We start from the raw sequence: 14,318 nt of genomic DNA, 5'->3' as shown, positions 1-14,318 counted from the left end.
AACCGGCTTTTAATATATTTGTTATTCTTTCTTGCTAATTTCTCCTCTCCCATCCCCCTCCCTCATTTCCTCCCCTAAATTTCTGTACCACTCCTCTTCCACTTAATTATCATGTCTAATGTCATTGTGTTACTAAAAATTGGGATGGGGCACCGTTATAAAGATCCTCTTAAAAAATATCCATTTTCCCTCCCCTTCCCTTTGCCTCAATCTTTCATTACTATCTCATATCTTCCTCCATCTTTTTATTTATCCACCTATCTCTTTAAAATGGTTCTTTAGTTGCTCTGTATTAGAAGATCAAGATAATGCCTTTTTTATTATGATAATTATGTGGTTGATTATTGAATTGAATTGAATAGAATTGTATTCACTACTTTCATAAAAACATGCAAAGTCAAATAATACAATAACATATTTCTTATAAACATAAATAAGCCCAACAAATGGAAAATAATATAAGAGCAAATTATTCTATTCTTAATAATCAGTTTCATGTCTGACCCGGAATATATATCTTCCTAAAAGATGAATCTCTCAATATAAGGTGTACAATTCGATGCTTCGTGCCACGTGGAAGCTGGTCTCGAACATCAGATCTTCGTCATGTTAGTAAATAAAATGAAATACATGTAGTAAACAAAATATCATGAGAAAAATAATTGGAAGAGAATACACGAAAGATTATGACCTAACGGAGAAATTTTACCGAATCTATACGAATTATAATTCATCGCAGGGTAATATCTAGGATAATCTTAAAGAGGGACAAGAAACCTATGCAACCATGGTAACTACTCTCCTTGTATATCTTCCCTACTGTAGCAGCCCTACTCGTGTCATCGGATGCAAGCAAGAATGAGACAAAGGCTTGTTGTACGGACAGATTCGGCCTCAATTACACCTTACCAATGTTGTTTGAGTGTCAGAAGAAAGGACATCCCAATGGCAGTATGGTACAAACCATCCCAAAGCTTATCACGAATTCATTCGAAGAAGGCCGTTGCCCCAGAAGGGAGAGTAAACTTGGTGTTCCGCCTGGACATCGAGTCTGCAGATTCCCGGGTGATTGTTTTCCTCTCTGGTTTTCTCTAAAATCCTTTGGAGAGCTTTTCTACTTTTGTTTGGATTTTTAAAGACCCTATCCGATGAAAATACAACTTGATATAAATGGAAAACTGTATTTGTAGAATATAAATATAAAGGAATAACTAGTATTTACCCTTTTATTATTGCACAAAAGCAAATTAAAACTTCATTTTCCGCGCCACTCCAAATTACGGGTCAACAGGGGTCAAACTTGCCGAAGTTACAGTGACGACATTACATGAGGACTCAACCGGTTCGCCTATAAAGTTGAGGCGATGAGCCGTGCTTAATTACTGCAAAGTCATTGTGAATATGCGCACTCCACATTAGATGATGTCATCAAGTCGGTAGCAAGTTTTTAGGTCGACAATTCCGATTTTCAAAGCTTTAGATTTTGAGTTTTCAGAGGGCTGTTACTCCTCTGACAGACACTAAAATGGCATTTAATATTAGTAATATTATTGTAATCTATGGCTCATAAGCTTTCCGTTGATATATAATTCATCCATTTCATTTTTCAGCTCGGATATGGTCTTTAAGAAAAATAATGATTGTATCTAGGAATACATTAGTAAGTTTTATAAATATTTGTTATTATTCAAGAAACCCGGAGTAATTCTAATATTAGAGATGCTGGTTTGTGTTTATTAAATTACATGTTCATTAAATATGTTTGCAGATTGCGACATGAATCCATGTGAAAACGGCTGGTGTGAGGAGACTATGACCCGATATAGATGTCACTGCCCTATCGGATTTCAAGGAAAACGATGTCATGAACGTAAGAAGAAAGGGTTACCATTAGAGACGAGTAGGTTCCTTCTCGTCATCCTTTCTTTTGGGAATCGCGCACTTTACGACAAAACTAAGTTTGGATTTTTGAACGAAATGAACTTCGGATTAGATTTGGAACTTAAAAATTATAAATAGACCGATCTTGTAATGCTAGACTCGAAACTAAGAAAATACCGACCGTTACCGGCCTTAAAGGGATTTGGTATTAACATTGTTCCGATGAGAAAAACTGGTGCTAAGGTAGTGACTTCGTCGATGCTAGATGTACAATTAAAGTTAATCTGAAGGTTGGATTTAAAACAGACCATTATTGATGATAACAATTGGGAAAAAATGATCTGATCGATTCCTTAATTCTCCCAACTTTATTATAACAATTCACTTATATATTAGGTGAATGTAAATCATCACAAACCAATGAATTGGTTCTATATATCATTGCAAACATTTAAGCGTTGACAGATTTTAAAAAACCTGTCCTATGTCTTATTTTCATGGGAAAATGGTTGAAAAAATTCAAAAATGGTTGGGAAAATTTAGTGTTAGAGGTGGCACTGGGACACCTTCAAAAAATCCATAAATATCTTTGTGGTTTCAGAATTTTTTCAGGATTCTTTTGCATTTTACAGGGTTAGTAGAAGGAATATTATAAATAACATTTCATACAAAAATTACACTTTTTTTCAACAATGTTACCGAGTCACTTTAAAGTCTCGTAACAGAACTGGCCACGGGCGGTCGTCGGTCTTAAGGGATGAGGGGGAAAGTTGAAATGTTTGAAATTTATATCAAGAATCTTTCCCCCACTTTCCTGTTTATTTCACCAATGTTATCTATCAATCTTTAAACTAGTTGACACAAATCGGCCTGCAACGACCCAGGATATTGTTGTTACCTGTGTGAAGGATATCACAGTAACAGTTGAGCTTGGTATTCCGAATAAGTCGGTAGAGTTCACCTCACCATCAGCTGTCAATACAGAAGTACCTGTCGTCCTAGTCTCTCAGAACTATAAATCGGGTGATGATTTCACAGTCGGGTCAACTCTCGTTGAGTACATCTTCGCTGATGAGAGCGGAAACCAAGCATCTCGTTGTACCTTCAACGTCAACGTCAATACTGGTATAAAGGAGAGCATGTTTTGCGTTTTTGACATTTTCACCTACTTTATTCATGATATTGTGTAAAGCAAGATACTTGGTCTTAATGAGCACGTTCTTTTAACACTTTTATTTGAAAAAGATGGAGAGGTGTTCGGGTCGAAACAAGCAAAATAACAAAGAATTTGATGATTCATCAACTCAACCGTTCGATTAGAGGTTCAAATGAAATGCTCATTCACTTTTGAGTCAGTTTGTCTGAGCCCATGATGGTTTGACTGGATAACATACCATAAGACACAACACTACATTCTTATTAATATATCTTGATATCACAGTCGATACCACCCCTCCAGAGGTACAATCCTGCCCTTTTAACCAGACATTCTCAGTTATCAAAACCACCACACCAATCGCTTGGACACCACCAACAGCCAGTGATGCGTCTGGAATTGCATTCATCGTCGCCAACTATGAACCTGGAGTTAATGTCTCCGTGAATAGCCCCATTAGCGTCATCTATACTGTGACCGACAACAGTGGCCTTGTAAACACAAACTGTTCTTTCAACATCACCCTCGTATCTGTAGGTATGTCATGTGTAATTTTTGTTTGATATTACCTCAAAGATAACTGTGCATAGCCCACAAGTCCATACTCCTTGATGCTCATAGAATTGTAGTAAAAACGTAGTTGATAATACTTTAATAGCCATCTGTCTCTGTTTCACTCAGTTCAATGATGAGTCGAGGTGACGCCTTCGTAAAAAGAATATTTTAACATGTCCGATAACAACTATTTTCGAGAAATCAACCTAAAGCGTTGTCTGGGGGTAGTTGTCCTGGGGGTAGTAGTCCTAGAGGGTGGTTGCCCTAGGTGGTAGTTGTCCTAGGGGTAGTTGTCCTAGAGGGTAGTCGACTGGGTGTGGTTATCCGGGGGTGGATGTCCAGGGGGTAATTGTCTGGATACGAATTAGAACATCTAAATGCCTTCTTACTTTCCGTCGAATGTGATTTCATATCTAAGTATAACGATTAATCTGGTAACGTTACTTCACATTTACATTTTATCGGAGCTGATATATAAATGATATGTAATTACTGTCATACCACTGCTAAGGTATCGCAAGACAAACACAAATATGGCCCCTGTAGACAGGTGGCCTTCCTAAACAGATTGTGGTGCACATTTATCTTCTTAAAGGAAAATAATTTGGGTGACCATTTAGACAAATAGTCTATACACAGAGGTGACCACAATAAAAGATAAAAGATCAGACTTTAATTGACTATTCTAAAAGACATCTCTTTCTTGAAATCAATTTCATCAAAATACCATTTGATCTCGGTTACTAAAATGCTTCCAATGTTCATTGGTTCTCCAGAGACACAATGGGAATGCACGTCCTCGAAATGCTACCACGTTAATCAAAGGTGGCCAACTAATTGGCATGACGCTCACAGCTTCTGCCTGACCCTTGGACCGATAACCACGAATGCAGGAGACAGACAACCATCCCTCCTATTTGCAGATACTGAAGAAGCGTCCCAGCTCGCCTTAATACTCGAGACAGGTGATAAATTTCTAAAGTCTGCATGGATCAACTGTAATGACATGGAAACCAATGGGATCTTCATGTGCGACGTGGATGGCAAGGGAGCTGTGCAGATTAATTTAACCGGTAAGTTTCATCTCGATAATTCAGCACAGTATTGCTAAACGTAATTACGCCTATCAAATGTATTTCCGACCTTTGAAATTGCATTGGCTGTTAATACTGTGAAACAATCAATTCATTAGCTACCTCGTAACATTTATTTGCTGATGCAACGTACACGTTGGTCTTACGATTCACACCACTGAACTTAATATATTGTTAAGTGCTATTTTTAACTTGAATTTAAACCAATTTGTTTTTATTGGAGATCAATAAATGAAACGGAGGGGTGCCTTCGTAAAGTCATGGTACTTTTGGATATTCTAAAGATCTTACACATCTGCTCTACAAACCAAAAACTATGAGCGACACCCATTCAAAGCACAACTTTGAATTGCTTTGATCCACAACTGAAAAGCACAACTCTGTTTATATTAAGTAAAGTTTACTGTCTTTACCTATGAATTAAGTGTATAACTATTTTCATAAAAAATACATAACATTGCATTGCATATCTTTTATATTAATATATATTGTTTATATTAAGTAAAGTTTACTGTCTTTACCTATGAATTAAGTGTATAACTATTTTCATAAAAAATACATAACATTGCATTGCATATCCACAATGTCGTACCTTGATCGATTGTTTCGAATAACTGCGCCTTATAAATTCATGTATACTATTACGTGTATTATCATTATTAGCGGCATTATCATCACCATCATTGTCCTGTATGTGAGTAGAACGCATAATACTATAATACATTATTTATCCTCTGTTAGATTGGGCAAAAGGTCGGCCAAGCGGCTACGGATATGAAAAGTGTGTAGCACTGACTGGAGAATACAAATGGCTTGATTTACCATGTACTCTCTATCTAAACACCATCTGTCAGATCGTCTTATAAAAGACCGTTGGTATTTTCCGGTCGCGAGGAATATTCAGGCAAATAATGCACTGATTTAACCAGCCTAGAATAACGAGTACAAGAGAAAGGCGTGTAAAGTACTGTAGATACACTGTCGCTCATTAAGGTGAAATTTTGTTTTTTAATCCCAATTTATGGAATAACTTTAAAAATAATTAAAAAAATAATAGATCTAGACAATAGCATACATTCTCAGATTTTATTGAATAATAATTTGCCAATGGGTGTTTTGCGTGACTGCTAAAGCATGTGTATGCTACTATGATTTTCAACTAGGGGACCTATGCCCTTAAGTCTTAAATGACAGTAATGAGGATTAATGTCCCACAAAAGGGCACTAATATAGCACATCGACACGGTTTTGATCCGGGGGCCTCAAAAGTTACGAGGCCATTGCTTTGTCACTGAACCATAACTGTACGCAGCGGGGGCTAGGGTAGGGGGCAGTTTCCATAAATTAAAAAAAAACAGAAAATGCAATAGATTTTCAGTAATTTATTGCATTTTACCCCGGTTCCCAACATAACAAAATCTTCTGTGTGCCCATGCCTTGAGCCATAATGCATGGCCGTTTATGTTGGGGACCGGGGTAAAATGTAATAAATTATTGAAAATTTATTGCATTTTCTGTTGTTTTTTTTAATTTATGGAAACTGCCCCCTACCCTAGCCCCCGCTGCGTACAGTCATGGTTCAGTGACAAAATAATGGCCTCGTAACTTTGAGGCCCCCGGATCAAAACCGTGTCGATGTGCTATATTAGTGCCCTTTTGTGGGGCATTAATCCTCATTACTGTCATTTATGACTTGAGGACGTAGGTCCCCTAGTTAATGAGCATAGTAGCAAACACATGCTTTAGCAGTCCCGCAAAATACACATTGGCAAATTATTATTCAATAAAATCTGAGAATGTATACTATCATCTAGATCTATTATTTTTAAATAATTTTTAAAATAATTCCATAAATTGGGGTCAAACTAAAATATTCCACCTTTATGAGCGACAGTGTACAAACATCAAATTTGTATTGAAGATTTTGTTTTATATTTATTTGTATTCCTTTTTTTTCTCTCGAATTTATCGGCATCATTATCGTTATCATTTGATCCTTGCATTTATAAGATAAAGTTGAGTTCTTGTCATGCGATTGCATTGTGAAAGAAACGGTGTGGAATCGATCAGAAAAAGTTCATGTACCATGTAAGTATTGGTGCATACTGTTAGGTTCTGGAGTGATAAAAAAAAATGATCAGAAATTTGGCCCAGTCTTGGTAAAGTAACAGGCACTGTACACAGGAAGATGTATATGGGACTACACAAACATATGGCATACAAATCGGGCCTCAGTTTTAAGCTGTTCAGAGAAAAAAAATTCTCTGATGTTCTTCCGTACTTTTATAATAACAATGATAACGCTCACCAATTATATTTCACCTTTCCCCAAAACTCAACCATATCTTTAAGCGTTTTTCAGTCTAAATTTGTATTTGAAGCTATCGTGCTTCACTCTCATTTTCAAATGATATATTAAGTTGTTCTTTGTTTCAACTCTCTAGCCGGTTAGCTAGGTGGTTGGATGTTATTTTTTTAAAGACAATATCCACCTTATGCATGTAATAAATATAACACTTTTAAATTGTCATTAATACATTCTGATATTTTTGTTTACATCATAGAAGTTACAATTTATCACTTATTCAATAGGCACTATAATTATATATAAATAAAATGATCAAAAGTAGATCAAGTTTATTATACTGTAACATAAGAATTCTGTAATGATTCATTTCTTCCCCCAAATATCATATTTTCACCATATTTATCATAATTTGAAATTCATTTCCCACAATACGGCAGCTTTTTGGTGTTAAGTTTTTGTATTTTCCTTTGTCGAATATTGAATTATGTGTACACCGTCACTCAAAAGGGAGATTTATATTTTCTTCCTGTAATCGTAAATTTTTCGTGGATTATTATCTAAAAAAACAAATCTGTAATTTAGCTCGTAATAAAGCTGTATGTGATGTATACAAGTTCAAGCTCGATTTGGTATTGCATGGAAATAGTTAGTTTTAGAGTCGTCACGTTTTATTGATTGCGAATATCGTAATTGGCATATTTCACTCCCGGTCATTTTAGATGTTATATTGACCACTTGGTCAAATGTGTATATATTTGGGTCAAACCGTATCCACCCAGGCAACCCTGCGGGCACTGTAGCACGTACCCATTTACCGTGATACACTTCATGATTACACAATAGAGTACAGAAGCGGTGACATCATAAAAATCTATTTTTAGAATTTCTCAATTTTTCCATTAGGAGCCAGAGCAAATAACACTGAGTTCCTATGGGGAATATATTTATTCAGATGGTCATATCTCAGCCAATACTTAACATATTCAATTGGTTTTCGACAATTGGACATTATTTTTGATGCTTTTTCGCAAAATGAAGAAAGACTTGAGGAATTCTAAAAATAGATTTTTGATGACGTCACACTTCACCACTCTATGGTTTAGCTGAGAAAATAACACACCCCCAACGCTGAACCGGTAGTTCTTGCCTCTCATTCTGTACCCCCGACGGTATGTTTTGGGGATCGTGCAATGAGAGGAGAGCACTGACCTCTACCGCTAGAGGTCAATGGTGGAGACACCGCGCGTTTTTACGAACCCTTTTTCGTAGAGCATAACATTCTGGCCCGCCTGCGCAAATTTTTTTTACACGCTATAATACTCGCTGGTGGAAAAGCCTAAACATATATCTAGATACTTTATAAATTTAGTCTTTGGTTATTTATGCCTCATTAATGTATTTGTAGAGGACAAAGGCAGTCATTCTAGCTTTTACTTAAATTGAAAATGCCTTTACTTTTATATGTAAATATAATTGAAGTAGTTATTAATTAAAATATTTGCACGTAACATGTTAAGAGTTCAATATTATCTTTATGATTCTCTTCTTTGTCTTATATTAAAATTATCAAATTGATATCAAAAATATTTTCATTAATTCATTAATTCAAATAACAATTTACTGGTGCAGTAACAATCGACGATGATTCAAAATGGTCTTAATGTAATGGATGACATTTAACCAATATTTTATATAAGAAAGTGTAATTTACCCTATATTTTGTATAACAAAGTGTAATCAAGGCGATCCAATATAATAGCATTTATAATGAACTCGATGAGGGTTTAATATACATTTTTAGACGCAAGGGAGTTATATTTCCCAAAGGGAGTTATATTTTCCCATGTGATCATAATTTTCATCAGCACCGCGCACTTCAGAAAAGAGTAACCCCCTCGAGTAAATAAAACTCCCGACAGCGTTTGATAGATTGTTATAGTATATCATGTAACATCTAAATTGATCCTTGTCATTTGATTGGAGGATTGTTGGTCAAATGATATTCAATATGTTGAACGAATACGTCATTGAGTGTGAACTTTTGGTTATATTCGCCGTGCATTTTTGTTCTATTCAGCGTACATTAGATGTTACATAAAAATAAATTAAATCAATAATTTTCATTCGTTCAAAAGTACGAATATTTCATTCGTTGAAAAATTAACGTTCTGTTAAACTAAAAAAAAGATGTATACAAATTCGTGACCTAATAAACACTGTAAGATTTAATTCAAGAATGAAAGTTCTCTTTTTTATCATTTTTTGCGTCATCGTATGGCAACACGTGGACTTAATATCAGCTATTTGTTTACATACATACGCACACACACATGAAATATATAATTATGTATATATGAATTGATACATTTTGTAAGATATATATACGTATATATATATATATATAAATATATATATAAAGTGTTTGTGTGTGTGCGTGCGCGCGCGTGTGTGTGTGTTTGTATATGCGCGCGTGCCTGCGTGTGTGTGCGTGTGTGTGTGTGTGTGTTTGTATATGCGTGCGTGCCTGCGTGTGTGTGTGTGTGTGTGTGTGTGAGCCTTTGAGTTTATTGTATTTTGCGGTCAGCCAGATTCTCTCAAACGTTAGGGCAATTATAATCTTAAAACAAAACTGAGAGCATTATTTTTTAATGAAAGTAAAATAATTTTAAAAAATAATAAAGAGAGAACAATTCCATATTGCACAAGACGATCTGCCAACTATACAAATACAATTACACGGTCATCTGATGATGAAAATTACCGAGGATGCATAAATAATGAGACATTTCAAAATTTAATAATATCCTAATTTCTTTGTTGTGCCATTTGAATACAAACTTTAACTGTACCTATACGCACGCAAGCTAGGTATTGTGAAACTTCTGAGAAATGTAAATTCCGACTTTTCACTCCGAGCAGAACTCAATACTTTCTTTTAAATACGATATATACATAACTTGTAACAAGTATATATATATAGAGAGAGAGAGAGAGAGAGAGAGCTACAGAGAGAGAGGGGTGAGGGGAGAGGGAGGAAAAGAGCATGGGGAGAGAAAAAACAAGTCAAAATTAATTTATCTATATACATGTATCCTCTTTGCCCTTTCACTTTTTATATAATTTCCTTCTGTTATATAATTTGTGTTATTTTTTCTACACGCCAGAATGCAAATTGCATACATGAGTTGTTGCTAGATCGGACAAACATTATCATTATGGCGTGCCCCCTAATCAATACGTTATGAATGCAATTTGCATTCCGACTATTAAAATGCAATTATTCTTAATGATTAAGTTGAGTTCTGGTGATGCGATTGCATTGTGAAAGAAACGATGTGGAATCGACCAGAAAGGGTTGATCATCTAGCATATAAGAATTTGTGTGTATTGCAAGGTTCTGGAATCATCAAAATGATATGAAATGTGGCCAAGTCTTGGTAAAGTTACAAACACTGTACACAGAAAGATGTATATGGGACTAAAGGAACATGTAGCGTAAAAATCCTTCCCTGGATTTTTACGATGTTACATGCCATATTTAGAATATGAAGGCATTTGAAGAGCCGTGCTTTTCAGGGAACATGTCTTATCTGATGTTCTTCCACACTTGCATAACAAGAATGATAACGCTCACAAATTATTTTTTACCTCTTTCCAGAGCTCAACCTTCTCTTTTACAGGATTCGATCACAGTTAAATGAAATCATTCGTAACGAACCGCTTAACAAAGACGTTTGTATTCCATTTGATTATATTAAGAAATTGCGTGTTTATTCATCTAAGTAATGTTTCAAAACCAATAAAAGAACGTATTGATTAATCTGTCATTATAACAGATATAGTTCATTCATTTGTGAAAGAATGGCAGAGAACATATCCTTATAAGCTATTTTTGTTTATAATTTATTAAATTTGTGGCTGTGCTTTTCGCATGTCAATTGTATATCACAATGACAATGCGTGTTTATTCATCTAAGTAATGTTTCAAAACCAATAAAAGAACGTATTGATTAATCTGTCATTATAACAGATATAGTTCATTCATTTGTGAAAGAATGGCAGAGAACATATCCTTATAAGCTATTTTTGTTTATAATTTATCAAATTTGTGGCTGTGCTTTTCGCATGTCAATTGTATATCACAATGACAATGCGTGTTTATTCATCTAAGTAATGTTTCAAAACCAATAAAAGAACGTATTGATTAATCTGTCATTATAACAGATATAGTTCATTCATTTGTGAAAGAATGGCAGAGAACATATCCTTATAAGCTATTTTTGTTTATAATTTATCAAATTTGTGGCTGTGCTTTTCGCATATCAATTGTATATCACAATGATTTCCATATGAATAAGTGCCAATTGGTTAATAATTTTTATTAATTCATTGACATGTTACTGTGGCATCAATACAGTCCCCTTTTCGGACTCCACCTTTGTGGCAAATTTTAAAGATCATATCACAATGGACCAGGCGCGTACGCAGGATTTTTTTCGAGGGGGGGGGGGGTTACTATTTGAAAATCACGCCGAAAATTTCACAACAACTCAGACAGCCGCTGAAAAAGCGGGGGGGGGTGGGGGGGTGGGAGGGGGGAAGAACACATTTTGTGTGTGTGTGTGTGTGTGTGTGTGTCTCAAAATTTGAAAAATTGGCCTATCGATATTTTGTTTCGTTTGGGGGGGGGGGGGGTAAGGTCAGCTTTTTGGGTCACCCATTACCACATTTTTTGGGGGGGATATTTATTTATTTATTTTTATTATAAAAAAAAACAAAGGGGAGGAGGGTTTCCTCCCAAACACACTTAAAAAAGTTAAAGGGAGGGGTTCAACCCCCCCCCCCCCCCCTGCGTACGCGCCTAAAATGGACAGAATCGGCACAGAACACGAACAAAAGCACAAGATGGATGTTGGTCAACCATTTTTGGAGGGAAAAAATGACAGGCCTAAAACTAGAACGTCAAAGTGAAAGAAAACATTATTTAATTATTATATTAGACTTGCAAGAGCAGGGTTTTTTGTTTGGTCGCCGTGTTACAAATGTAATTTATTTGAAAGCTAATTTTCTGACTGATTTACCGTGTAAACCGTGCATAAGTTATTAAGCGGAAGATATATTTAATCTATCACGAATGGACCATATCACTAATGAATAGTTGATAGGCCTTTGGTGCTCTGTTTCACCATGGCAACTCGCTACGCAAATGAAATTCGTAATAGCAAATATATTCTAAATAGGCAAGATTTTGTATCATCACCCAACATTATCTTTTACTCATTGTCAATTCTCATTGCTTGTACTCTGTATTGATTGATGCCATACCATTAGCGGTTGGCGAGGCGGGAGGCGGTGGGGGTGAAAACATTTACATTATGAAATGGCCTTCTCGATGAATATATAGTGATCATTGTGATTAATATAATGAATTCATCACCATGATAATAAATTGTGTAATTTATCTATTGTTATCATGAGTAATAGTAAATCTACTTGTTATCATTATTATTATTATAATCATCGTCAACATCATCATCATCATCTCTGTTATTTTATTATTATTTGTATAATTATCAATAATAATAGTATTATTATGATTATCATATTATTATTTTTATTTATTATTATTATTATTATCATTATTAATAGTATTGTTATTACTATCATTATTGCTTTATTCCATCCAAAAGGTTGTATTTCAAATACAAATACAAAGAGATACATACAAATTACAGAAATCTTTACACAATCAAACTGCAGAATCTGATACATAAATAATGAATAACTATTTGGCTGCTACAATCAAATTATTACACAATATCAAATAAATTGATAGAGGTTCATGAAAACAACACTGCATATAATAGTGTTTGACATAAGAAGTAGGTAAGGTAGGTATGTCCGTAACTCAAAGAGCAGTTTATAATGAAATTTATATTATAAGTACACAAAACATAGGTCATAAACATTACATAAATGTAGATTCCGAATTGGACGGTGAGATATGGTAGTGCCTAACGTCTGTTAAGAGACATAAGGGCGTTAAATCATATTCATTACATTTCCCCCAACACTTTACCAGTTCTCAGGAGACGATAAGACATAGAAATCTTAGTGCACCGGATTAATGGAAATAGGGTTCCTCAAACATAGGGAGGAAGCATTTGATTTTAATCTTTTCGTACCACAGACAAGATTAGAAACATATCAGCAACAAACCAAACGACAAACCAAACCAACAGAACAAACCAAACAACCGAACCCCACTCCTGACGACGGATAGTCAACCTTTTCGAAACATCGAGCCACTCCTACCAACCATCCTCTCCAACCGACGTTACAGATCTCCTTAGAACTACAGTGTGAGTCAAAAAAAAGTTTTCACCTAGAAAATTGCTAATTATTTTAAAAATCATGTATGAAAAGTTAATTATTATACATCTTATGAATGAGTATTTTATCCCGAATCATTTACTATCACTTTTAGTGGTATGTGTTAACGCTTGGATGAACAGCAGGTATTGTTTGTGAGAGTGCGAAAATCGACTTGCGCCAAAGTTTCTTATGTGATGTTTGAATAAAACAATTGGGATTTGGGTATAAATTCGGTCTTTGCAGGTTTAAATTACATCCCTAACAAAATTTATCATGCCGTACACATGTCAAAATCGAATATCAAATATCAACAAACAATAATTGTGTGTGTGTGTGTGTGTGTGTGTGTGGGTGCGTGTGCGCGCCTGTGTGTGTGTGTGTGTGTGTGTGTGACGTTGCAGAATATGCGATATGCCATCTCTTTTGATACATTCAATTCATTCTCTCACTTTAATCCCAACATATCACACTGTAGGCATCACTTTGGCGCAAGTCGGTTATGCATGCACTCTCGCAAACAATGCCTCCTGTTCATCCAAGCGTGACAAAAACCACACAAAATTGATACCAAATGATTTAGGATAAAACATTCTTTCATAAGATGTATAGTAATTTACTGTTCATAGATTTTTTTTTTTAAATAATTACCAATTTTCTAGGTGTAAACTTTTTTTTTGACTCACACGGTATAAGCTAAGAAAGATTACCAACAGTCTTTTTCAAGACTACACCAACAGTCCTTTTTAGGACTACACATACTCATGAAAGAAAGATTACCGAGAGTCCTTTTCAGAACTCCCCAATCCTCCACCTCTCTCACACGGTGCAACTGCAAGCCTACTTTATCTACATCATCATGCAAGCCGATACTTTTAAGCAGCATCTAAACCAAACAATAGATTAAATTAAATTGAATTAAATAGATAAGGGCCATTATTTTGTCGATTAT

At 35.1% G+C, this 14,318-nt stretch overlaps 1 protein-coding gene across 1 annotated transcript; it reads left to right on the top strand.

Annotated features, from left to right (window-relative positions):
* Nucleotides 1–1,773: 1,773 nt before the first annotated feature.
* Nucleotides 1,774–5,696, top strand: LOC105441744 (hyalin-like). Its single transcript, XM_030989963.1, has 5 exons — nucleotides 1,774–1,870; nucleotides 2,737–3,006; nucleotides 3,323–3,574; nucleotides 4,369–4,665; nucleotides 5,428–5,696. Exons 1-5 carry the CDS (start codon nucleotides 1,777–1,779, stop codon nucleotides 5,550–5,552), a joined length of 1,038 nt encoding a protein of 345 aa, XP_030845823.1. The 5' UTR covers nucleotides 1,774–1,776; the 3' UTR covers nucleotides 5,553–5,696.
* The last annotated feature ends 8,622 nt before the right edge of the window (nucleotides 5,697–14,318 follow it).

This window comes from Strongylocentrotus purpuratus, unplaced genomic scaffold (assembly GCF_000002235.5).
Source record: "Strongylocentrotus purpuratus isolate Spur 01 unplaced genomic scaffold, Spur_5.0 spur5_scaffold_19, whole genome shotgun sequence".
NCBI classification, from domain to species: Eukaryota; Metazoa; Echinodermata; class Echinoidea; order Camarodonta; family Strongylocentrotidae; genus Strongylocentrotus; species Strongylocentrotus purpuratus.
The sequence above is the reverse complement of the archived record's forward strand: the minus strand, read 5'-3'. Positions and strand labels throughout refer to the sequence as shown.